The sequence below is a fragment of the Balaenoptera musculus genome, chromosome 10 (genome assembly GCF_009873245.2).
Source record: "Balaenoptera musculus isolate JJ_BM4_2016_0621 chromosome 10, mBalMus1.pri.v3, whole genome shotgun sequence".
In the NCBI taxonomy this organism is placed as follows: Eukaryota; Metazoa; Chordata; class Mammalia; order Artiodactyla; family Balaenopteridae; genus Balaenoptera; species Balaenoptera musculus.
In genome coordinates this window covers 49,500,300-49,525,754 of record NC_045794.1, presented here as the reverse complement: position 1 = coordinate 49,525,754, position 25,455 = coordinate 49,500,300, and the positions used below count along the sequence as shown (strand labels likewise).

General features: G+C 38.5%; 1 protein-coding gene across 1 annotated transcript in view; it reads left to right on the top strand.

Annotated features, from left to right (window-relative positions):
* TAFA2 (TAFA chemokine like family member 2) overlaps nucleotides 1-25,455 on the top strand; it is a 541,137-nt gene that overhangs the window by 375,258 nt on the left and 140,424 nt on the right. The window contains exon 2 of the mRNA XM_036866341.1: nucleotides 18,518-18,624. Within this exon, the coding sequence (XP_036722236.1) occupies nucleotides 18,519-18,624 (106 nt within the window). The 5' untranslated portion in view covers nucleotide 18,518. The remainder of the gene's footprint in view (nucleotides 1-18,517; nucleotides 18,625-25,455) is intronic.

Genomic DNA, 25,455 nt, shown 5'->3' with positions numbered 1-25,455 from the left:
AGCCAGAAGGGAGTGGCATGATAAAGTGATGAAAGAGAAGAATCTACAAACAAGATTACTCTACCCAGCAAGGATCTCATTCAGATATGATGGAGAAATCAAAAGCTTTACAGACAAGCAAAAGCTAAGAGAATTCAGCACCACCAAACCAGCTCTACAACAAATGCTAAAGGAACTTCTCTAAGTGGGAAACACAAGAGAAGAAAAGGACCTACAAAAACAAACCCAAAACAATTAAGAAAATGGTAATAAGAACATACATATTGATAATTACCTTAAATGTGAATGGATTAAATGCTCCAACCACAAGACACAGGCTTGCTGAATGGATACAGAAACAAGACCCATATACATGCTGTCTATAAGAGACCCACTTTAGACCTAGGGACACATACAGACTGAAAGTGAGGGGATGGAAAAAGACATTCCATGCAAACGGAAATCAAAAGAAAGCTGGAGTAGCAATACTCATATCAGACAAAATAGACTTTAAAATAATGTTACAAGAGACAAGGAAGGACACTACATAATGATCAAGGGATCAATCCAAGAAGAAGATATAACAATTATATATGCACCCAACATAGGAGCACCTCAATACATAAGGCAACTGCTAACAGCTATAAAAGTGGAAATCGACAGTAACACAATAATAGGGGACTTTAACACCTCACTTACCCCAATGGACAGATCATCCAAAATGAAAATAAATAAGGAAACAGAAGCTTTAAATGACACAATAGACCAGATAGATTTAATTGATATTTATAGGACCCTCCATCCGAAAACAGCAGATTACACTTTCTTCTCAAGTGTGCGTAGAACATTCTCCAGGATAGATCACATCTTGGGTCACAAATCAAGCCTCAGTAAATTTAAGAAAATTGAAATCATATCAAGCATCTTTTCTAACCACAATGCTAGGAGACTACATACCAATTACAGGAAAAAATCTGTAAGAAGTACAAACACATGGAGGCTAAACAATACATTGCTAAATAACCAAGAAATCACTGAAAAAATCAAAGAGGAAATCAAAAAATGCCTAGAAACAAATGACAATGAAAACAGGATGATCCGAAACCTATGGGATGCAGCAAAAGCAGTTCTAAGAGGGAAGTTTATAGCTATAAAAGCCTACCTCAAGAAACAAGAAAAATCTCAAATAACCAATCTAACCTTACACCTAAAGGAGCTAGAGAAAGAAGAACAAACAAAACCCAAAGTTAGCAGAAGGAAAGAAATCATAAAGATCAGAGCAGAAATAAATGAAATAGAAACAAAGAAAACAATAGCAAAGATCAATGAAACTAAAAGCTGGTTCTTTGAGAAGATAAACAAAATTGATAAAGCATTGGCCAGACTCATCAAGAAAAAGAGGGAGAGGACTCAAATCAATAAAATTAGAAATGAAAAAGGAGAAGTTACAACAGACACCACAAAAATACAAAGCATCGTAGGAGACTACTACAAGCAACTCTATGCCAATAAAATGGACAACCTGGAAGAAATGGACACATTTTTAGAATGGTATAAGCTTCCAAGACTGAACCAGGAAGAAATAGAAAATATGAACAGACCAATCACAAGTAATGAAATTGAAACTGTGATTAAAAATCTTCCAACAAACAAATGTCCAGGACCAGATGGCTTCACAGGTGAATTCTATCAAACATTTAGAGAAGAGCTAACACCTATCCTTCTCAAACTCTTCCAAAAAATTGCAGAGGAAGGAACATTCCCAAACTCATTCTATGAGGCCACCATCACCCTGATAGCAAAACCAGACAAAGATACTACAAAAAAAAGAAAATTACAGACCAATATCACTGATGAATATAGATTCAAAAATCCTCAACAAAATACTAGCAAACAGAATCCAACAACACATTAAAAGGATCATACACTATGATCAAGTGAGATTTATCCCAGGAATGCAAGTATTCTTCAATATACGCAGATCAATCAATGTGATATGCCATATTAACAAATTGAAGAATAAAAACCATATGATCATCTCAATAGATGCAGAAAAAGCTTTTGACAAAATTCAACACCCATTTATGATAAAAACCCTCTGGAAGGTGGACATAGAGGAAACCTACCTCAACATAATAAAGGCCATATACAACAAACCCACAGCAAACATCATTCTCAATGGTGAAAAACTGAAAGCATTTCCTTTAAAATCAGGAACAAGACAAGGATGTCCACTCTCACCACGATTATTCAACATAGTTTTGGAAGTCCTGGCCATGGCAATCAGAGAAGAAAAAGAAATAAAAGGAATACAGATTGGAAAAGAAGAAGTAAAACTGTCACTGTTTGCAGATGACATGACACTATACATAGAGAATCCTAAAGATGCCACCAGAAAACTACTAGAGCTAATCAATGAATCTGGTAAAGTAGCAGGATACAAAATTAATGCACAGAAATCTCTTGCATTCCTATACACTAATGATGAAAAATCTGAAAGAGAAATTAAGGAAACACTCCCGTTTACCATTGCAACAAAAAGAATAAAATACCTAGGAATAAACTTACCTAGGGAGACAAAAGAGCTGTATGCAGAAAACTATAAGACACTGATGAAGGAAATTAAAGATGATACTGACAGATTGAGAGGTATACCATGTTCTTGGATTGGAAGAATCAACATTGTGAAAATGACTACACTACCCAAAGCAATCTACAGATTCAATGCAATCCCTATCAAATTACCAATGGCATTTTTTACAGAACTAGAACAAAAAATCTTAAAATTTGTATGGAGACACAAAAGACCCTGAATAGCCAAAGCAGTCTTGAGGGAAAAAAATGGAGCTGTAGGAATCAGAATCCCTGACTTCAGACTGTACTACAAAGCTATAGTAATCAAGACAATATGGTACTGGCACAAAAACAGAAACATAGATCAATGGAACAAGATAGAAAGCCCAGAGATAAACCCACGCACCTATGGTCAACTAATCTATGACAAAGGAGGCAAGGATATACAATGGAGAAAAGACAGTCTCTTCAATAAATGGTGCTGGGAAAACTGGTCAGCTACATGTAAAAGAATGAAATTAGAACACTCCCTAACACCATACCCAAAAATAAACTCAAAATGGATTAGAGGCCTAAATATCAGACCGGACATTATAAAACTCTTAGAGGAAAACATAGGAAGAACACTCTTTGACATAAATCACTGCAAGATCTTTTTTGATCCACCTCCTAGAGTAATGGAAATAAAACCATAAATAAACAAATGGGGCTTAGTGAAACTTCAAAGCTTTTGCGCAGCAAAGGAAACCACAAACTAGACAAAAAGACAGCCCTCAGAGTGGGAGAAAATATTTGCAAACGAATCAACGGACAAAGGATTAATCTCCAAAATATATAAACAGCTCATGCAGCTCAATATTAAAAAAACAAACACCCCAATCCAAAAATGGGCAGAAGACCTAAAGAGACATTTCTCCAAAGAAGACATACAGATGGCCAAGAAGCACATGAAAAGCTGCTCAACATCACTAATTATTAGAGAAATGCAAATCAAAATTACAATGAGGTATCACCTCACACCAGTTAGAATGGGCATCATCAGAAAATTTACAAACAACAAATGCTGGAGAGGGTGTGGAGAAAAGGGAACCCTCTTGCACTGTTGGTGGGAATGTAAATTGATACAGCCACTATGGAGAACAGTATGGAGGTTCCTTAGAAAAGTAAAAATAGAATTACCATAGGATCCAGCAATCCCATTACTGGGCATATACCCAGAGAAAACCATAATTCAAAAAGACACATGCACCCGAATGTTCATTGCAGCACTATTTACAATAGCCAGGTTATGGAAGCTACCTAAATGCCCATCGATAGATGGATGGATAGAGAAGATGTGGTACATATATAGAATGGAATATTACTCAGCCATAAAAAGGAATGATATTGGGTCATTTGTTGAGACATGGATGAATCTAGAGACTGTCATACAGAGTGAAGTATGTCAGAAAGAGAAAAACACATATCGTATATTAAAGCATACGATAGAAATGGAAATCTAGAAAAATAGTGCAGGTGAACTGGTTTGCAGGGCAGAAATTGAGACACAGATGTAGATAACAAAGGTATGGACACCAAGGGCAGAAATCGGCGGAGGGGTGGGAGTGGTGGTGTGATGAATTGGGCGATTGGGTTTGACATGTATACACTGCTGTGTATAAAATTGATGACTAATAAGAACCTGCTGTATAAAAAAATAAATAAAATTAAATTAAAAAATTAAAAAATAAAGTAAAATAGGGAAATTAAAAGTAATAATAATAACAGTAACTTATGGTAATAATAATAATATTGTAATAATAAAATATTTGTAGAGCATAGACGTTTACAAAAACTTTTAATCTTCTTAGTCTACCCTGACATTGGTATTTTTAACTTATCTCTTCCTTCTAGCTCTTTCCCATCACCTATTCAAGTCTGTCTCTTTTGCTACCATTTTATCTTTACTTCCCTTCTCAGCATGTCTCTTGAAAGAGTAATTTAGTCTGCTTTCATTTGTTTTCATCTCCCAGTCTCCTCACTTCATTTTGTATCACTCCATCAGTATGTACACTGTTCTTTCCATTGGCATTCTCAGCTGCTGAGTGTAGCAGACATTTAGCTGTTTAAAATAGAAGAAGTAATGAAACTTCTCCATTAAAAAGGATTCATTTGTTCTGATTCTAAGATCAATGCACTCGTTCCTTCATCAAACATACATTGATTTTCTGTGATGTAGGTATTGTTCTGTGTGCTGGAGCAGTGACTAATAGAGAGGATCTTAGACTTCCCTGGTGGTCCAGTGGTTAAGATTCCATGCTTCCGATGTGGGGGGCACAGGTTCGATCCCTGGTTGGGGAAGTTCTGCATGGTGTGGCAAAAAAAAAAGGATCTTCCCTCATAGAAATAACATTTTAATGGGAGAAAGAAGAAAATAAATACCTCAAATATATAAATAAGTGAATAAGATAATTTCAGATTATAATAAATGAAGAAAATACAGATGGTCCCCAATTTACAATGGTTTAACTTACCATAGTGGGAAAGTTATATACATTCAGTAGAACCTATACTTTGAATTTTGAATTTTGATCTTCAACCAGGCTAGCAGTATATGGTACAATACTTGCTCCTGATACTGGGCAACATGGGCGAACTGCAGCTTCCTTCAGCCACGTGATCCCAAGGGTAAACAACTTCTGCACTTAGAACCATTCTGCACCCATACAACCATTCTGTTTTTCATTTTCAGTACAGTATTCAATAAATTAATGAGATATTCAACACTTCATTATAAAATAGGCTTTATGTTAGATGGTTTTGCCCAACTGTAGGCTAGTGTAAGTGTTCTGAGCATGTTTAAGGTAGACTAGGCTGAGCTATGATGTTTTGTAGGTTAGGTGTATCAAAGCATTTTCAACTTACAATGGGTTTATCTGGACGTAACCCCATTGTAAGTTGAGGAAGATCTGCACTACAGGATATTGGGAGCAAGAGAGACTGGGGTGGGTGTCTCTGGACTCTGAAGGGCAAGATACTCAGGAGGTGCTCTCTGTGGAGGTGGTCATGAACTGAAATTGACCGTGCAAAGACTAGAGGGAGAGCCTTCAAGGCAGAGCTAACATTTAATGTGAGGTCTAGAACAAGCTTGGCACAGGGGCATTGGTTTGCACCCTTGGAGCTTCCAGTGTGAAATCTGAAACCGGCTCCAATATGTGGAGGGCAAGGAGAGACCCAAGAAAGAGAGACCACTCCAGATTGCTAGGTGGCACATTTAACAAGCAAGGGAACTTACAAGCTTGTCTTGGGTGCTAGAAGATGAGTAGATCTCCACACCTGCCCAGCAAATCTTAAGAGGCTTTACTGGGGTTCAGTCACGTATTCAGTCCAGATGGTCTCAGCGACACATTACTCTCTCAAGGCTACATCCTTGGAACAGCTCCCACTGTGGGCACGGTGGGCAGAATGTCCATTCCAAGGACAGGGGAGGGAGTGAGGACCCTCAGACTGCCTGGGTACAGCTTGAGGGTCAACCGGTGGTCATGTGCTCTGACAGAGGGACAGAGGGAAGGCCAATGTGGCTGAAGTGTAGGGAAGGAAGGGAACAGGGCTGTGAAGTGAGGTCAGAGAGGTTGAGGTGGGGAGATGATGAACTTTCTCTCCAGTGAGAAATTTAGATTTTTAATCTCATTTTGATAGGTAGGTAAATTCTGAGGTTTTCAGCAAGGAATGGGGGGCAGTATTATTCAATTTACATTCTTTAAGTCTCATTCTGGTCCCTATCAGGAGAGAAGGAACTTGACTTATCAGTTGGAGCATTCTACTTCAAGGTTAAATTCCTGTACTAGATGTGGCAATTAAAGTTCATGTCATTGTAATTAGTTAATACTAGGTGGGTATGAATGTTAGATCAATGTAGAGAAATGTCCTAAAAAGACTTTTTTTTTTTTTTTTTAGGGCTGTGTTCGGTCTTCGTTTCTGTGTGAGGGCTTTCTCTAGTTGCGGCAAGTGGGGACCACTCTTCATCGCGGTGCGCGGGCCTCTCACTATCGCAGCCTCTCTTGTTGCGGAGCACAGGCTCCAGACGCGCAGGCTCAGTAGTTGTGGCACACGGGCTTAGTTGCTCTGCGGCATGTGGGATCTTCCCAGGCCAGGGCTCGAACCCATGTCCCCTGCATCGGCAGGCAGATTCTCAACCACTGCGCCACCAGGGAAGCCCTAAAAAGACTTTTGTTATGTATTGCCACAGAAGTGCCTTAAGCTCTGGGTGAGGCCAGGTGGTTGGATTCTGGGCCCCAGCTTTTATCTCCTTTGTATATAAGCCTTTCCCACCTTTTTTCCCCTTCCATCTTCTCTTCTTTAGATCAGTTAAACTTATCTTCTTTTTTTATAGGGAAGTGATTTTTCTAGCAGCATAACAGTTTTTCAGCTCTTGCTTATTTATAATTAAGTGCACTTTTAACATCAGTGGGGAGGCAAAGGGTTTTAACACCATTCAAACATCTACATCTCAGTGAATATAACTGAAACATGTAATACAGAAGAGAAGAGCAGAAGAAAATCTGGAGATTTAATTGTCAGTCCTCTACTTTGACAACTTTTCACTTCAACATCCTTCACTGCCAAGGTTACCATTTCTCAATTATCCTGTTTCCCTTGTCTTGCCAGCTGCTGCTGCTTGGGGAGCAATTTCAAGGTTTCATCCTTTCTGAATTTATCCTTCAGTTTCCAGTTTCTTCTTCCCTCAGCTTTTGCTGTTATAAAATTCACTTAAATTTTGCTTTTTTTTTTTTTTAACAGATAAATGTGACAATTCTGAAAGTGCCTTCGGCCCTTGACTGTGGTGGAAGTTTTTAAACTGATCCCTGGTGTTTAGCACATTGAATGAGAAGTGAATGCCCCCTCCTTCTGTGCCCTTGTACAAAGTCCAGAAGAAGTGTATCATTCAGCTTTTTTTCTTTTGGGTTTTCTTCTTTGGTGATGCCCCTTTGTCCAAAATCCTTCATTGCTCTATTATACTTCAGTTTGCTCCAACTTGGTTGTTATTTAAAAATCAGTTAGAATAAATCACATTACAGATTGGATTTCTCCCTTCCCTTTTTCTTCTTATCCACTGTGCCCTTTCTTTTCTTCCCCCCTCCTACCCCTTTCCCACTTTCTTCTTCCTGTGTGTCCCTTCCTAGTTTTATCCTAAAATAGTGACACATACTTGCTTCCGGCTCATGTTGGCAAGTACACAATATATTTGGCTCTACCACATGACGTGACCAGCATTCAGCAAATACTCATCTGCTAGTTATTGAGCTGAAAGTTGGGCCAGGCCCTAGGTATTTCCAAATGTGTGGTGCACAGTCCCTATCTTTAGGAATCTTGTATGACAGTGAGGGATGGAGATAAGTAAATAGAAAATTATATTACATGTGGCAAGTGCCTAGTATGTATAAAGTAGGGCACTTAACGAGGTCTTGTCCAAATCCTATAGGAGGAATTCTAACCTGCACCCTGACCAATGAATAGAAGTTAGCATTTTGAAGAGTGGATGGGGTGAGGGGTGGGTGGCTAATATGTTTCAGGGGACAAGGAGGTGAGATTTAGCTGGAAGCCCTGGAAGAAATTTCGTAGAGTTAAAATACTGACTATGAGTGTATGTGGAGAGAGAGATGGGGAAGAATGGCGTAAAATAAGATTGGAGACGTAAAGAGAAAAGTGTTTTTGTTTTTTTCCCTGATACCAATACAAGTTTTGTATAACCCTGCTAAGGATTATGGCCTTCTTTTTTTTTTTTTTTCGAAATAGAAAGGAATCATGTGAAGGTTATAATCATATGAAGGGTGTCTCATGATCATAGTTACATGTTTGACTACAGCATAGAGAATGCCTTACACTCAGTCAACAGTATTTATCAGGCACTTACTAAGTACTACATACGGCAAATAGAGTCATGGAAAAAGCAGACACAGACCCTGCCTTCAATTCCAGAGGATGGCAGTATTGGCAGCAGGAAGTCCAGTTAGGAAGCTGTGTGTTGCCCATGAGAAATTTTGGTGGTCTGAATTGCAGTATTGCAGTAGGTATGGAAATAAGTGTGTAAAATTAAGAGATATTCAGGAAATAGTATTGACAGAACATGGTAATTGACTGGACTGGCGTGGGGGTGGTATGAGAGGGAAGACAGGGGTCTTTACAGACTTCCAAATGTTGACCTGCATTCTCCTTCCTTTTTTAGTTTGACAGCCTGGTGACTTTGTGGTGTTTCTGTTTCCATGTGTCTAGTTACCAGTTTGACCAGCTGTCAGTTCCGTCGTCCCATTTGGTGGGTGGACAATGGTATGGAAAATACAATGGGTCATTGACCTTGTAGCAGAGGCCCTTTGCTATGGGAAACCAATTATCAAGAATTATGCTAAGCAGCTCTTCTTGTCAGATGAATTTTGCTAAACTGTTCATTCTGTTATAGGATATACAGTCCAATATGGTCACAGGGATTGGATGTAGAAGAGGAGGCAGGATGGCTGCAAAAATGTGAGAAAAGTAGAAGCTCATAACAAAGCTAGTAGTAAGAGTGCCCGCTCCGCAAAACAAACACAAAGGCAATAGAATGGAAGATTTTAAATGGGCATTTGGTTTACTGAGAGTGAATACTAAACCAGATTATTTCTTTAAGACACTTCCTAAGGACATAAATATCATGTATTACACTGTGAAGAAAGGTTTCTGGAAAATGCTGCACACTCAGATATGCCTCTGGTTAAAAAAAAGAAAAAATCTGGTTAAGTTTGTTGAACCCAGAATTTTGCAAATCCATTTGCCCCCTTTGTTTTTCACGAATACCATATTAACGTTCTGTGAAAGTGATGCGTCACAGAACACACAGATTAGGGAAATGCTGGTCTAACCAAGTAATGACCATAGTAATGGTTAATACTTATTGAGCATTTATTATCTTCTATGCATAGTGTTAAATTCTTTTCATGAACTATCTCATTTCGTTTTCATACGAACAACACTATGAGGTAGATATTGTTGTTATTCTCATTTTTTTTTTTTTTGGTTGCAGAATTTATTTTTTCTAAATTCTCTTTTTTTTTTAACATCTTTATTGGGGTATAATTGCTTTACAACGTTGTCTTAGTTTCTGCTTTATAACAAAGTGAATCAGCTATACATATACATATATACCCATATCTCCTCCCCCTTGTGTCTCCCACCCACCCTCCCTATCCCACCCCTCTAGGTGGTCACAAAGCACCGAGCTGATCTCCCTGTGCTATGCGGCTGCTCCCCACTAGCTATCTATTTTACATTTGGTAGTGTATATATGTCCATGCCACTCTCTCACTTTGTCCCAGCTTACCCTTCTCCCTCCCCGTGTCCTCAAGCCCATTCTCCACGTCTACGTCTTTATTCCTGCCCTGCCCCTAGGTTCTTCAGAAACATTTCATTTTTGTTTTTAGATTCCATATATATGTGTTAGCATACGGTATTTGTTTTTCTCTTTCTGACTTACTTCACTCTGTATGACAGACTCTAGGTCCATCCACCTCACTAAAATAATTCAATTTCGTTTCTTTTTATGGCTGAGTAATATTCCATTGTATATATGTGCCACATCTTCTTTATCCATTCATCTGTTGATGGACACTTAGGTTGCTTCCATGTCCTGGCTATTGTAAATAGAGCTGCAATGAACATTTTGGTACATGACTCTTTTTGAATTATGGTTTTCTCAGGGTATATGCCCAGTAGTGGGATTGCTGGGTCATATGGTAGTTCTATTTGTAGTTTTTTAAGGAACCTCCATACTGTTCTCCATAGTGGCTGTATCAATTTACATTCCCACCAAAAGGGCAGGAATGTTCCCTTTTCTCCACACCCTCTCCAGCATTTATTGTTTGTAGATTTTTCGACAATGGCCATTCTGACTGGTGTGAGGTGATACCTCATTGTCGTTTTGATTTGCATTTCTCTAATGATTAGTGATGTTCAGCATCCTTTCATGTGTTTGTTGTCAATCTGTATATCTTCTTTGGAGCAATGTCTATTTAGGTCTTCTGCCCATTTTTGGATTGGATTGTTTGTTTTTTTGATATTGAGCTGCATGAGCTGCTTGAAAATTTTGGAGATTAATCCTTTGTCAGTTGCTTCATTTGGAAATATTTTCTCTCATTCTGAGGTTGTCTTTTCGTCTTGTTTATGTTTTCCTTTGCTGTGCAAAAGTTTTGAAGTTTCAGTAGGTTTCTTTGTTTATTTTTGTTTTTATTTCCCTTTCTCTAGGAGGTGGGTCAAAAAGAATCTTGCTGTGATTTATGTCATAGAGTGTTCTGCCTATGTTTTCCTCCAAGAGTTTTATAGTGTCTGGCCTTACATTTAGGTCTTTAATCCATTTTGAGTTTATTTTTGTGTATGGTGTTAGGGAGTGTTCTAATTTCATTCTTTTACATGTAGCTGTCCAGTTTTCCCAGCACGACATATTGAAGAGGCTGTCTTTTCTCCATTGTATATTCTTGCCTCCTTTATCAAAGATAAGGTGACCCTATGTGGGTGGGTTTACCTCTGGGCTTTCTATCCTGTTCCATTGATCTGTATTTCTGTTTTTGTGCCAGTACCATACTGTCTTGATTACTGTAGCTTTGTAGTACAGTCTGAAGTCAGGGACACTGATTCCTCCAGCTCCATTTTTCTTTCTCAAGATTGCTTTGGCTATTCCGGGTCTTCTGTGTTTCCATACGAATTGTGAAATTTTTTTGTTCTAGTTCTGTGAAAAATGCCATTTGTAGTTTCATAGGGATTGCACTGAATCTGTAGATAGCTTTGGGTAGTATAGTCATTTTCACAATGTTGATTATTACAATCCAAGAACATGGTATATCTCTCCATCTGTTTGTATCGTCTTTAATTTCTTTCATTAGTGTCTTATAGTTTTCTGCATATAGGTCTTTTGTCTCCTTAGTTAGGTTTATTCCTAGATATTTTATTCTTTTTGTTGCAATGGTAAATGGGAGTGTTTCCTTTATTTCTCTTTCAGATATTTCATCATTAGTGGATAGGAATGCAAGAGATTTCTGTGCATTAATTTTGTATCCTGCTACTTTACCAAATTCATTGATTAGCTCTAGCTAATTTTCTGATACCATCTTTAAGATTCTGTATGTATAGTATCATGTCATCTGCAAACAGTGACAACTTTACTTCTTTTCCGATTTGGATTCCTTGTATTTCTTATTCTTCTCTGATTGCTGTGGCTAAAACTTCCAAAACTATGTTCAATAATAGTGGTGAGAGTGGACAACCTTTTCTTGTTCCTGATCTTAGAGGAAATGGTTTCAGTTTTTCACCATTGAGAACGATGTTGGCTTTTGGTTTGTCATATATGGCCTTTATTATGTTGAGGTAAGTTCCCTATATGCCTACTTTCTGGAGGGATTTTATTATAAGTCAGTGCTGAATTTTGTCAAAAGCATTTTCTGCATCATTGAGATGATTGTATGGTTTTTCTCCTTCAAGTTGTTAATATGGTTTATCACATTGATTGATTTGCATATAATGAAGAATCCTTGCATTCCTGGGACTTACCCCACTTTATCATGGTGTATGATCCTTTTCATGTGCTGTTGGATTCTGTTTGCTAGTAATTTGTTGAGGATTTTTGCATCTATGTTCATCAGTGATATTGGCCTGTAGTTTTCTTTGTTTGTGACATCTTTGTCTGGTTTTAGTATCAGGGTGATGGTGGCATCATAAAATGAGTTTGGGAGTGTTCCTCCCTCTGCTATATTTTGGAAGAGTTTGACAAGGATAGCTGTTAGCTCTTCTCTAAATGTTTCATAGAAGTCACCTGTGAAGCCATCTGGTCCTGGACTTTTGTTTGTTGGAAGATTTTTAATCACAGTTTCAATTTCAGTGCTTGTGATTGGTCTGTTTATATTTTCTATTTCTTCCTGGTTCTGTCTCGGAAGGTTGTGCTTTTCTAAGAATTTGTCCTTTTCTTCCAGGTTGTCCATTTTATTGGAATAGATTTGCTTGTAGTAATTTCTCATGATCCTTTGTATTTCTGCAGTGTCAGTTGTTACTTCTGCTTTTTCATTTCTATTTCTATTGATTGGAGTATTTTCCCCTTTTTTCTTGGTAAGTCTGGCTAATGGTTTATCAATTTTGTTTATCTTCTCAAAGAACCAGCTTTTAGTTTTATTGATCTTTCCTATCGTTTCCTTCATTTCTTTTCATTTATTTCAGATCTGATCTTCATGATTTCTTTCCTTCTGCTAACTTTGGGGTTTGTTTTTGTTCTTCTTTCTCTAATTGCTTTAGGTGTAAGGTTAGGTTGTTTATTTGAGATTTTTCTTGCTTCTCGAGGTAGCATTGTATTGCTATAAACTTCCCTCTTAGAACTGCTTTTGCTGCATCCCACAGGTTTTGGGTCATCGTGTTTTCATTGTCATTTGTTTCTAGGTATTTTTTTATTTCTTCTTTGATTTCTTCAGTGATCTCTTGGTTATTTAGTGGCGTATTGTTTAGCCTCCAGGTGTTTGTACTTTTTACAGTTTTTTTCGTGTAATTGATATCTTGTCTCATAGCGTTTTGGTTGGAAAAGGTAGTGATAAGATTTCAATTTTCTTAAATTTACCAAGGCTTGATTTGTGACCCAAGATATGATCTATCCTGGAAAATGTTCCATGAGTACTTGTGAAGAAAGTGTATTCTGGTTTTTTTTGGATGGAATGTCGTATAAATATCAATTAAGTCCATCTTGTTTAATGTATCATTTAAAGCTTGTGTTTCCTTATTTATTTTCATTTTGGATGATCTGTCCATTAGTGAAAGTGGGGTGTTAAAGTCCCCTACTATGATTGTGTTACTGTCGATTTCCCCTATTATGGCTGTTAGCATTTGCCTTATGTATTGAGGTGCTCCTATGTTGGGTGCATAAATATTTACAAGTGTTGTATCTTCTTCTTGGATTGATCCCTTGATCATTATGTAGTGTCCTTCTTTGTCTCTTGTAATAGTCTTTATTTTAAAGCCTATTTTGTCGATATGAGAATTACTACTCTTGCTTTCTTGTGATTTCCATTTGTATGGAATATTTTTCCATCCCCTCACTTTCAGTCTGTATGTGTCCCTAGGTCTGAAGTGGGTCTCTTGTAGACAGCACATATATATATGGGTCTTGTTTCTGTGTCCATCTAGCCAGTCTATGTCTTTTGGTGGGAGCATTTAATCCATTTACATTTAAGGTAATTATCAATATGTTTGTTCCTATTACCATTTTCTCAATTGTTGTGGGTTTGTTATTGTAGGTCTTTTCCTTCTCTTATGTTTCCTGTCTAGAGAAGTTCCTTTAGCATTTGTTGTAAAGCTGTTTGGTGGTGCTGAATTCCCTAAGCTTTTTCTTGTTTTGTAAAGGTCTTGATTTCCTTGTTGAATCTGAATGAGATCCTTGCTGGGTGTAGTAATCTTGGTTGTAGTTTTTTCCCTTTCATCACTTTAAATATGTCCTGCCACTCCCTTCTGGCGTGCAGAGTTTCTGCTGAAAGATCAGCTGTTAACCTTATGGGGACTCCCTTGTATGTTATTTGTTTCTTTTCCCTTGCTGCTTTTAATATTTTTTCCTTGTATTTAATTTTTGACAGTTTGATTAATATGTGTCTTGACGTGTTTCTCCTTGGATTTATCCTCTGTGGGATTCTCTGAGCTTCCTAGACTTGATTGACTATTTCCTTTCCCATATTAGGGAAATTTTCAACTATAATCTCTTCAAATATTTTCTCAGTCCCTTTATTTTTCTCTTCTTCTTCTGGGACCCCTATAATTCGAATGTTGGTGTGTTTAATGTTGTCCCAGAAGTCTCTGAGACTGTTCTCAATTCTTTTCATTCTTTTTTCTTTATTCTGGTCTGAGGTAGTTATTTCCACTATTTTATCTTCCAGGTCACTTATCCATTCTTCTGCCTCTGTTATTCTGCTATTGATTCCTTCTAGAGAATTTTAAATTTCATTCATTGTGTTGTTCATCATTGTTTGTTTGCTCTTTAGTTCTTATGGGTCCTTGTTAAACGTTTCTTGTATTTTCTCCATTCTGTTTCCAAGATTTTGTCTCATGTTTACTATCATTACTCTGAATTCTTTTTCAGGTAGGCTGCCTATTTCCTCTTCATTTGTTTGGTCTGGTGGGTTTTTACTTTGCTCCTTCATCTGCTGTGTGTTTCTCTGTCTTGTCATTTTGCTTAACTTACTGTGTTTGGGGTCTCCTTTTCACAGGCTACAGGTTCATATTTTCTGTTGTTTTTGGTGTCTGCCCCCAGTGGGTAAGGTTTGTTCAGTAGGTTGTTTAGGCTTCCTGGTGGAGAGGACTAGTGCCTGTGTCCTGGTGGATGAGTCTGGATCTTGTCTTTCTGGTGGGCAGGACTGTGTCCACTGGTGTGTTTTGTGGTGTCTATGACCTTATTATGATTTTAGGCAGCCTCTCTGCTAATGGGTGGGGTTGTGGTCCTGCCTTGCTAGTTGTTTGGTGTAGGGTGTCCAGCACTGTGGCTACTGGTTTTGAGTGGAGTTGGGTCTTAGCGTTGAGATAGAGATCTCTGGGAGAGCTTTTGCCATTTGATATTACATGGAACCGGGAGGTCTCTCGTGGACCAAAGTCCTGAACTCAGCTCTCCCACCTCAGAAGCACATGCCTGACACCCAGCTGGGATCACCACGACCCTGTCAGCCACACAGCTCAGAAGAAAAGGGAGAAAAAAAGAAAGGAAGAAAGAAAAAAATAAAATATAGTTATTAAAATAAAAAATAATTATTAAAAATTAAAAAGTAATAAAAAAAAGAAAGAAAGAAAGAAGAGAGCAACCAAACCAAAAAACAAATCCACCAATGATAAGAAGAGCTAAAAAACTATACTAAAAAAAAAACCCAAAAAACAAAAAAAAAGTATAGACAGAACCCTAGGACAAATGGTAAAAGCGAAGCTCTACAGACAAAATCACACAAAGGCCACCGCCTCAATTTTGGGATGATTCATTGTCTATTCAGGTATTCCAGAGATGCAGGGTACATCACATTGATTGTGGAGATTTATTCTCTTGCTCCTTGTGACTGCTGGGAGAGGTTTCCCTTTCTCTTCTTTGTTCTCACAGGTTCTGGGGTTCAGCTTTGGATTTGGCCCTTCCTCTGCGTGTAGGTCGCCTTAGGGCATCTGTTCTTCACTCAGACAGGATGGGGTTAAAGCAGCAGCTGATTAGGGGCCTCTGGCTCACTCAGGCCGGGGAGAGGGAGGGGTATGGAATGTGGGTGAGCCTGCAGCGGCAGAGGCCAGCATGACGTTGCTACAGCCTTAGTCACCCCATGTGTTCTTCCGGGGAAGTGGTTCCTGGATCATGGGACCCTGGCAGTGGCAGGCTGCACAGGCTCCTGGGAGGGGAGGTGTGGATAGTGACCTGTGCTTGCACACAGGCTTCTTGGTGGCTGCAGCAGCAGTCTTAGCATTTCATGCCCGTCTCTGGTGTCCGCACTGATAGGTGCAGCTCGCATCCGTCTCTGGAGCTCATTTAGGCGGCGCTCTATATCCCCTCTGCTTGCACACCCCAAAACAATGGTCTCTTGCCTCTTAGGCAGTTCCAGACTTTGTCCCAGACTCCCTGCTTGCTAGCTGTGGTGTACTAGCCCCCTTCAGGCTGTGTTCACGCAGCCAACCCCAGTCCTCTCCCTGGGATCTGACTTCCGAAGCCCAAGCCTCAGCTCCCAGCCCCTACCCGTCCCGGCGAGTGAGCAGACAAGCCTGTCAGGCTGGTGAGTGCTGGTCAGCACCGATCCTCTGTGCGGGAATCTCTCCGCTTTGCCCTCTGCACCCCTGTTGCTGCGCTCTCCTCTGTGGCTCCGAATCTTCCGCCCTACGCCACCAGCAGTCTCTGCCCACGAAGGGGCTTCCTAGTGTGTGGAAACTTTTCCTTCTTCACACCTCCCTCCCAGAGGGGCAGGTCCTGTCCCTATTCTTTTGTCTCTGTTTTTTCTTTTGCCCTACCCAGGTACGTGGGGAGTTTCTTTCCTTTAGGGAAGTCTGAGGTCTTCTGCCAGCGTTCCGTAGGTGTTCTGTAGGAGTTGTTCCACATGTAGATGTATTTGTGGGGAGGAAGGTGATCTCCACATCTTACTCCTCCGCCATCTTGAAGGTCTCCCCTTCTCATTTTAAATACAATAAAAATACTCTTAGTTAAGTAATTTATCCAAAGTCATATAGAAAGTAGGCAGGAAGCCAGATTTTAAACCAAGCAATCTAATCTGAAAGGTCAAACACCTATTCCTTTGTACATTATCTAGACATGTCACAAGACCAAGGTCTATGGAAGACTTCCAGCTATTGGGGCCACTGAAATTCCCTCCAGTCATCTCCCTCCACAGGCTTCTCATGCACTCAAGGAACAAAACATCCAAATGACTGAACACTTTCCAATCTCATAGTTTTTGAGCCCTTATACATGCCAGCCATTGGGCTAGGCTTTTCACAAACATATCCCATATTAGAGAAGAAGAAACTGAGGCAGGAGATCCAGAAACTCACATTAGATGACACAATTAAAAACGAGGAGGGCCTGGACTCAAATCCAAACAGTCTGACTCGGGAGTGAGTCTGTGTTCTTAGTCATACTATGCTGTCTCCTCAACATCTGAATCAGTGTGCACAACTTCCCCAGGCCAAGAAGTGTTCATGTATACCCATATTAAATATAAGTAATATATCAATTTAATTTTTCATCCACTTATCAGTGTGAATGACTTCTCTTCAAAATTAATCAGCCATCATTGCCACCACTGAGTCATACTTTTGGGGATAGAGTATTTTGGAAGTGAAGGTGTAAAGAAAAAGATAACTTAGAGAACTCAAGAGGAAGAGGAGTCAAGCTAGGTCAGGAAGTGACCTCACAAACTTGCAGTAGAGTGAAGGCAAGAATGTAAGTCAAACAAGATTAAAGTTCAAAATAGGATCCAAACCTGAGAAGGCACAGGGTGATGGACGTATATTTTATCTCCCTTATAAATAAATGCAGATGGATTATATCTTATATATTTCACTTACCCCTTAACAATATAGTAGTTAATATAAAGATTTTAGATTTAGACTATTTGAGGTATGACTTTTTACTCTATCATTAAACATGACCTCAGCAAATTTCCAAATTTCATCATCTACAAATGGGGTTAGACATACCAACATTCCCAATTCGTCCTGAAAAACAATTGAAATAATATTGTATTAGGTGCTACAGAAAGTAGTTGCTAAATTTTTATTATGGGTAGCTATTATTTTATTATAACTTTGCTTTGCTTTCCTGAGTTCTGTAGTCTCAACTTGAAAATGTTAACCTAATATTTTTCATTTTGCTTTTCCATTTTTCTTCTACTTCTCATAAAGTACAGCATGGTAGATTCCAGTAATATTAAAACATCTGTGTATCTCCAGTAGTAGTGTTGTACAGTAAGGTGACTTTTTAAAAACACATTAGGAATAATAGATTTGAAGTGACTTTATTCTATGCAGGAATTCATCACACACATTTTATCTAAACTGTTTACCCTGACCATTTGACCTGGCCTTGAAAAAGGTTTTGTTTTGTTTGTTTTTCTTAAAGTAGAATAAGTCACTTATTTAAAGATTATTCAAACAACTGTGCCTTGGATTTTTTGAATAAGTTGAATCTATATTTATATGGAAAGAAAAATGGTAATGTTTCCCAGTTGATTTAGGCTGTTGTTAAGTGAAATAAGCTTGACTGAGGTAGGGCCTCTCTTACCTCTTGCATTGTATCAAGGTACTTTATTTGGAAAACTTTAATTTTTTTTCTGTTCATAGTTTATATACAGTGAATAGCATTTTAATATAAGAAATGCAAATTTAGGTGTTAAGGTGTCATGGGAAGCTTTAAATGTAGCACAGTTATAATGGTAAAATAATGGTTTCACATACTTAGGATTTTTATTATTTTTTTTATTTGCAGGATGAGTAAGAGATACTTACAGAAAGCAACAAAAGGAAAACTGCTAATAATAATATTTATTGTAACCTTGTGGGGGAAAGTTGTGTCCAGTGCAAACCATCATAAAGGTAAGCTGTTCTGTTTTCTTCCTCAGCTCTCTGAGGAAGGGGACTCCCTTTAACACAAACTATTGTGTTCTGCTTTTACTGGTCAGTTAATTTTACTAAATATGGGTCTGCCCATGGCAATTCTCTTTAAGTAAAAAGGCAGAGAGAGTTATTCTTCATATGGCTTTGATAGGTAATGAATGATTATTTAAATGTTTCCAGGATTACTGACACTTCTGCAAATAATGTTCAAAGAGTATGGAATCGTGACTCTGCATTCTTCTTAACATTTCCATTTTTAAGATAATAATGTTAAAATGTTGAGTTGACACATAATAAAGATGAGTTTCAAGTTGCAATCATCCTATAATGAAACCATCTTTAATGATATGTATCTTAATAATATATATACATGTAAATTTCCTTTCCGTGCTTTTTGTAGATCATATTTCTTCATGCCAGAGTACATCTTTGGCCACTCTTTTGATTCTACCCCAGTATGATATTGAGCAGGCTCAATTCTGCCATAGAACAGGGTGACGATATTTGTTTTATATATGTGTGTTAAGCTTGACAGTTCAAAATTATGCCCTTTCTGTTCTCTTTTCTGAGCATAAGACTCAGTATAGTGAATAAATACTTTTTCCAAATGAATTAAAATTCCATTTAATTTTATTTTAGTCTATTTCTGGACTGTCCCTACCATAATCAAGTATTCATAACCTGAAAATTCAATTTAGATTTTTCTGTGAAATATGATTTTACAATTCTGTTCTCTTTCCTCTGTAAAGTCCACAGACTAGCAACTTACTTTCTTATTTTATTTTTGATTGAAGAGAAAGTTAAGACTGCCTTGAATTTTGTAACACTTAAAATAGTTACACATGTGCATTTAATTAGCATTACACGGAACAAGTACACCAGGGAACGGAAAGATGTGGTGTGAGGGAGGGATGCTTATAAGACAAAATCTTTTCCCCCTGTGTTTAAAACCAGAAAGAGTCATCTTTCAAAATATGAATTTTATATAGAGGTCTTTCATATTTCACAATCCTGTTTTTGCCCCACAGTGTGTGTGTGTGTGTGTGCATTTCTTCTTTTCTTTAGTACAGCACTTGGATCCACAGATAAAACTTTAAATTCTCTTTAATAATGGTTACTGGTATAAAATTAAGAAGTCGTTAAGGAAGATGTTATTCACGTGCCTCCAAATTGGCTACAGTGAACCAAACTGAAGGACAAAGCAGCCTTAAATACTTACCTTTTAAAAAGAGGCAAACCGCGGGGGCCAGGCCCCATGCCTTGGGCTTAACAGGAGAAGACACATCATCCATACATGGTCACCCCAGTGTGCCTTCCCAGCCTATAAAAGTAGAATTGAGAGCTTTGGGGGAGATTCATAGTAATTGTGGGTGTCATCCCAGCAAAGCAAGGGTTCATGATAAGGATGCTTTCTCATCTCCAAAGCCAAGTGATGGGGTCTCTAAGAGAATCATTCATGAGGACTGCTCCACAGTGAATATTGCATACAATTTTTAAAGCTGTTTTTAAGAATTTTAAAGTTGTATTATGTTCTATGCTAACCCCAAACCTAAGATCTTTTCTTACTTTTTGCCAAAAAATATATTTCTTGAACATAAGAAATTATACCTTGACTCAGAAAACTCACTCAAAGTGCCAAAGTCAAAGTTCTAAAACATTATAGAAGATAAACTTTTGTGTTGTTTTGCTGATCCATTTCCACCCTACCAAGAATATTTTGGAGGAAGAATTTAGGAAAGATTTCTCTGCCTCTCCCTCTTTCCCTCCTTCCCCTTTTCCTTTCTTTCTTCCCTTTGCATTTTCCATGCAAAATTCCCCCTTTGTTTAAACTGTTTTACATTTAATAAGTGTAATGTACATATACGTTTTAGGACATATTCATAAAATGAACACAAGTATGTTCACCCCCCAGTTGAGACATGTAACATTTCTAATTCTCTTGAACCTGATTGTGTCTGCCACTCTAACTTCATTCCTTTGCCTCCTTACCCAAGATAATCACTATTCTAAATTTTGTGATTATAATTCCCTTGCTTTTATTTATAATTTCACCATGTATTTATACATATCCAAATGGCATGCTGCTTAATTCTGTTGTTATTGAATTTACATAATAGTATTATACTGTGTTTTTCTGTAATTTGCTACTTTGCCCAACAATATATTTGTGACATTCATTATACTTGATGGTGAGTAACTATAGTTAATATTAATTTTTTTTTTTACCGTTGCCCCATATTTTGTTGTATGAAGTCACCACAATTTATGTATTTATTCTCTTGTACATGAACAGTTGGTGTTCTATTTTCTTGTCATTATGAACTATGCTTCTACAAATATTCTACTTCTTTCCTGGTGCACATGTGCAAGGGTTTCTCAAGAGCACATTCCAAGGAGCAAAATTCTGGGTCACAGGGCATTGCATATCTTCAGTCTTACCAGATTATGTGAAATGTTTTTTTCCAAAGTGGTAGTACTAAGAAAGTTGTTCAAGATATTTCTTTTTACTGATGTATAGTAGATTTACAATATTATATTAATTTCAGGTATACAACATAGTGATTCAAAATTTTGTATAGATTATATTCCATTTAAAGATTTTATAAAATATTGGCTATATTCCCTGTGCTGTACAATATACCCTTGTAGCTTATTTTATACATCATAGTTTGTTCCTCTTAATCCTCTATCCCTATGCTTCCCCTCCCTCCTTTCCTCTCTCCACTGTTAATTACTAGTTTGTTCTCTGTATCTGTGAGACTGTTTCTGTTTTGTTATATTCATTTGTTTATTTTAATAACATACAGTATTTGTCTTTGTCTGACTTATTTCACTAAGCACAATACCCTCCAGGTCCATCCATGTTGTTGCAAATGGCAAAATTTCATTCTTTTTTATGGCTGAGTAGTATTCCTGTGTGTGTGTGTGTGTGTGTGTGTGTGTGTGTGTGTGTGTGTGTTTACTGCATCTTCTTTATCCATTCATCTTTTGATGGGCATTTAGTTTGCTTCCATAGCTTGGCTATTGTAAATAAGACTGCTTTGAGCACTGAGCGTATGAAAATTTCGTATTAGTGTTTGCGTGTGGATTTTTTTTTAAATTAAAGTATAGTTGATTTACAATGTTGTGTTAGTTTCAAGTGTACAGCACAGTGATTCAGTTATACACATATATGTGTGTGTGTGTGTGTGTGTGTGTATACAGATTCTTTTCTCAGATTCTTTTCCCTTATAGGTTATCACAAATATTGAGTATAGTACCCTGTGTTATACAGTAGGTTGTTGTTGGTTATCTATTTTATATATAGTAGTGTGTATATGTTAATCCCAACCTCCTAATTTATCCCTCTCCCACCTCTTTCCCACTTGGTAACCATAAGCTTGTTTTCTATGTCTGTGAATCTATTTCTGTTTTGTAAACAAGTTCATTTGTATCTTTTTTTTTTTTTTGATTCCACATATAAGCAATAGCATATGATATTTGTCTTTTTCTGTCTGACTTACTTTACTTAGTATGATAACCTCTAGGTCCATCCATGTTGCTGCAAATGGCATTATTTCATTATTTTTTATGGCTGAGTAGTATTCCATTGTATATATGTACCACATCTTCTTTAACCCTTCATTTGTCGATGGACATTTAGGTTGCTTCCATGTCTTGTCTATTGTAAATAGTGCTGCAATGAACATTGGGGTGCATGTATCTTTTCAAATTATAGTTTTCTCCAGATATATTGGATATATACCCAGGAGTGGAGTTGTTGAATCATAATGGTAGATCTATTTTTTTTGTTTTCTGAGGCAGCTTCATCCTGTTTTCCATAAGGGCTGCACCAATTTACATTCCCACCAATAGTGTACAAGAGTTGCCTTTTCTTCACATCCTTGCCAACATTTATTATTTGTGATCCTTTTTATGATAGCCATTTTGACAGGTGTGAGGTGATATCTCATTGTGTTTTTGATTTGTTTATCCCCGATTATTAGTGATGTTGAGCACCTTTTCATGTGCCTCTTGGCCATCTGTGTGTCTCCTTTGGAAAATTGCCTATTCGGTTATACCCATTTTTTTAATCAAGTTGTATGTTTTCTTGATTTTGAGTTGTATGAGTTGTTTATGTATATGGTATATTAATCTTTTATCCATCATATCATTTGCAAATATTTTCACCCATTTAGTAGGTTGTCTTTTGTTTTGTTGATGGCTTCCTTTGCTGTGCAAAAGCTTTTAAGTTTAATTAGGTCCCATTTGTTTATTTTTGCTTTTGTTTCCATTACTTTAAGAGACAGATCCAAAAATGTATTGCTACGATTTATGTCAAAGAGTGTTCTGCCTATGTTTTCTTCCAGGAGTTTTATGATTTCAGGTCTTACATTTAAGTCTTTAATCCATTTTGAGCTTATTTTTGTATATGGTTTGAGAAAATGTTCTAATTCCATTCTTTTACTTGTAGCTGTCCAGTTTTCCCACTGCTTACTGAAGAGACTATTTTTTTTTCCCATTGTATATACTTGCCTCCTTTGTCATAGATTAATTGACCATAAGTGCATGGGTTTATTTCTGGGCTCTCTATTCTGTTCCATTGATATATTTCTATTTTCACGCCAGTACCATCCTAATTTGATGGCTGTAACTTTTAAGTCAGGGAGTGTGACACCTCTAGTTCTGTTCTTCTTACTCAAGTTTGCTTTGGCTATTCAGGGCCTTTTGTGTTTCCCTACAAATTTTAGAATTATTCATTCTAGTTCTGTAAAAAAAAAAAAAAAAAATGCCCAGCAGCACACTCCCCTCTTGTCATCCAAGCGATATGCTCTCAGAATTCCCCCTAAGAGGGCTGCCTAGGTCCTTCTGTTGTGGCAGGCTGACTATGTAGGCTGACTGGTGGGCTTTGTTGGCCCCCAGCCCAGTTGATTACCAGACCCTGCCTTGTGTGGATGTTGCTAGCTGCTGGCTAGTGGGGCCTGGTCATGAGGCAGCTGACTGCAGAACCCCAGGGGGCCCTGGGGCTAATGTTGGCTCACTGGCGGTAGGAGTCAGGGTCCAGAAGACTCTGGGGCTGTTGCTCCCCATACTGGCAGTCAGAGCTGGGTCCTGGAGTCTGGCTGCAGGGCCCAGGGATCCCACAGCTGGTATCAGATCACTGGTGGGCAGGGGTCTGGTTCTTGACACAGTTGGGTATATGGTCCATGGTGTCCTGAAGCTTGTGTTGGCCTGCTAGTTGCAGGGCCAGGGCCCAAGGCCCAGGCCCCACTGGTCCCAGGGTAGGGTCTAGCCTGCCGTGGGTGGACTAGGTCTTCAGGCTGACGGACTGTGATTTTCTTGCATCTGGTGTCTGCCCCCTAGTGGGTTAGGCTGCTCTAGAGGCTGGTGCAGGCTTCCTGGATGGCAGGGCTGGTGTCTGCCTACTGGTGGGTGGAGCTGTGTCTTGGCCCTCTGGTGGGTAAGGCTGTGTCTAGAGGTGGCTGTGGGCTCAGGAAGTCATTAGGCAGACTGTCTGCTGATGGGTGGGGATGTGTCCCCACCCAGTTAGTTGTTTGGCCTGAGGCTTCCTAGCACTGATGCCTACAGGCTGTTGGGTGGGACCAGGTCTTGGCACTATTGAGCCAGAGGGAGGATCCCATGATGCCAGCTGCCAGCAGCAGTGTCCGTGTGGTAGAAAGCTCCCTAATATGGCTACTGACAGTATCTATGTCCCCAGAGTGAGCTACAGCCACCCCCTGCCTCTCCAGGCAACTCTCCAAGACCAGCAGTTAGATCTAGCCCAGGCTCCTGTCAAATTACTGCTTTTGCCCTGGGTACCAGTGCATATGGGATTTTGTGTGGGCCTTTGAGGGTAAAGTCTCTGTTTCCCTCAGTCCTGTGGCACTCCCCAAATTAAGCCCCACTGGCCTTCAAAGCCAAATGCTCTGGGGGCTTGTCTTCTCAGTGCAGGACCCCAGGGCTGCACTTCGCCCACCCAGGGGTATGGGACTTGATTATATAGTGAGCCCACCTTTCCTATCCTACCTGTCCCATTGTGGTTCCTACTTTAGGTTTATAGTTGTGAAAAATCTTTTCCTGTAGGTTCTCGTCTTTTTCATAGATTGTTGTTCTGCAGATAGTTGTAATTTTGGTGTGCTCATGACAGGAGATGAGCTCAGGGTCTTTCTACTCCACCATCTTGGCCAATGCACCTATTCTCTCTTTATTTTTTTCCATTTAAACTACAGTGTGTCTTGTTTTGTTCCTCTTTGGGTTGATCCTCTTTGGGACTCTGTGCTTCCTGGACCTGGATTTCTGTTTCTTTTCCCAGGTTAGTGAAGTTTTCAGGTATTATGTCTTCAAATATGTTCTCTGTTCCTTTTTCTCTCTCTTCTCCTTCTAGGACCCCTATAATGTGAACGTTAGTATGGTTGGTGTTGTCCAAGAGGTCTCTTAAATGTCCTCATTTCTTTTTTTTTTTTTTCTGTTCAGCTTCAGTGATTTTCACTACTGTGCCTTCCAGCTCACTGATCCAGCCCTCTGTATCATATAATCTACTGTTGATTCCTTCTAACTTATTTCACTTATTGTATTCTTCATATCTGTTTGATTCTTCTTTATATTTTCTAAATCTTTCTTAAAAAATTCTAACTTCTCATTCTATTCATCCATTCTTCTCCTGAGTTCTTTGATCATCTTTATAATAATTTCCTTGAACTCTTTATCAGATAAATTGCCTATCTCCATTTAGTTCTTCTTCTGGAGTTGTATCTTGTTCCTTTGTTTGGAACATGTTCCTCCATTTGGAACATATTCCTCTGCCACCTCATTTACCACTTTTAATATCTA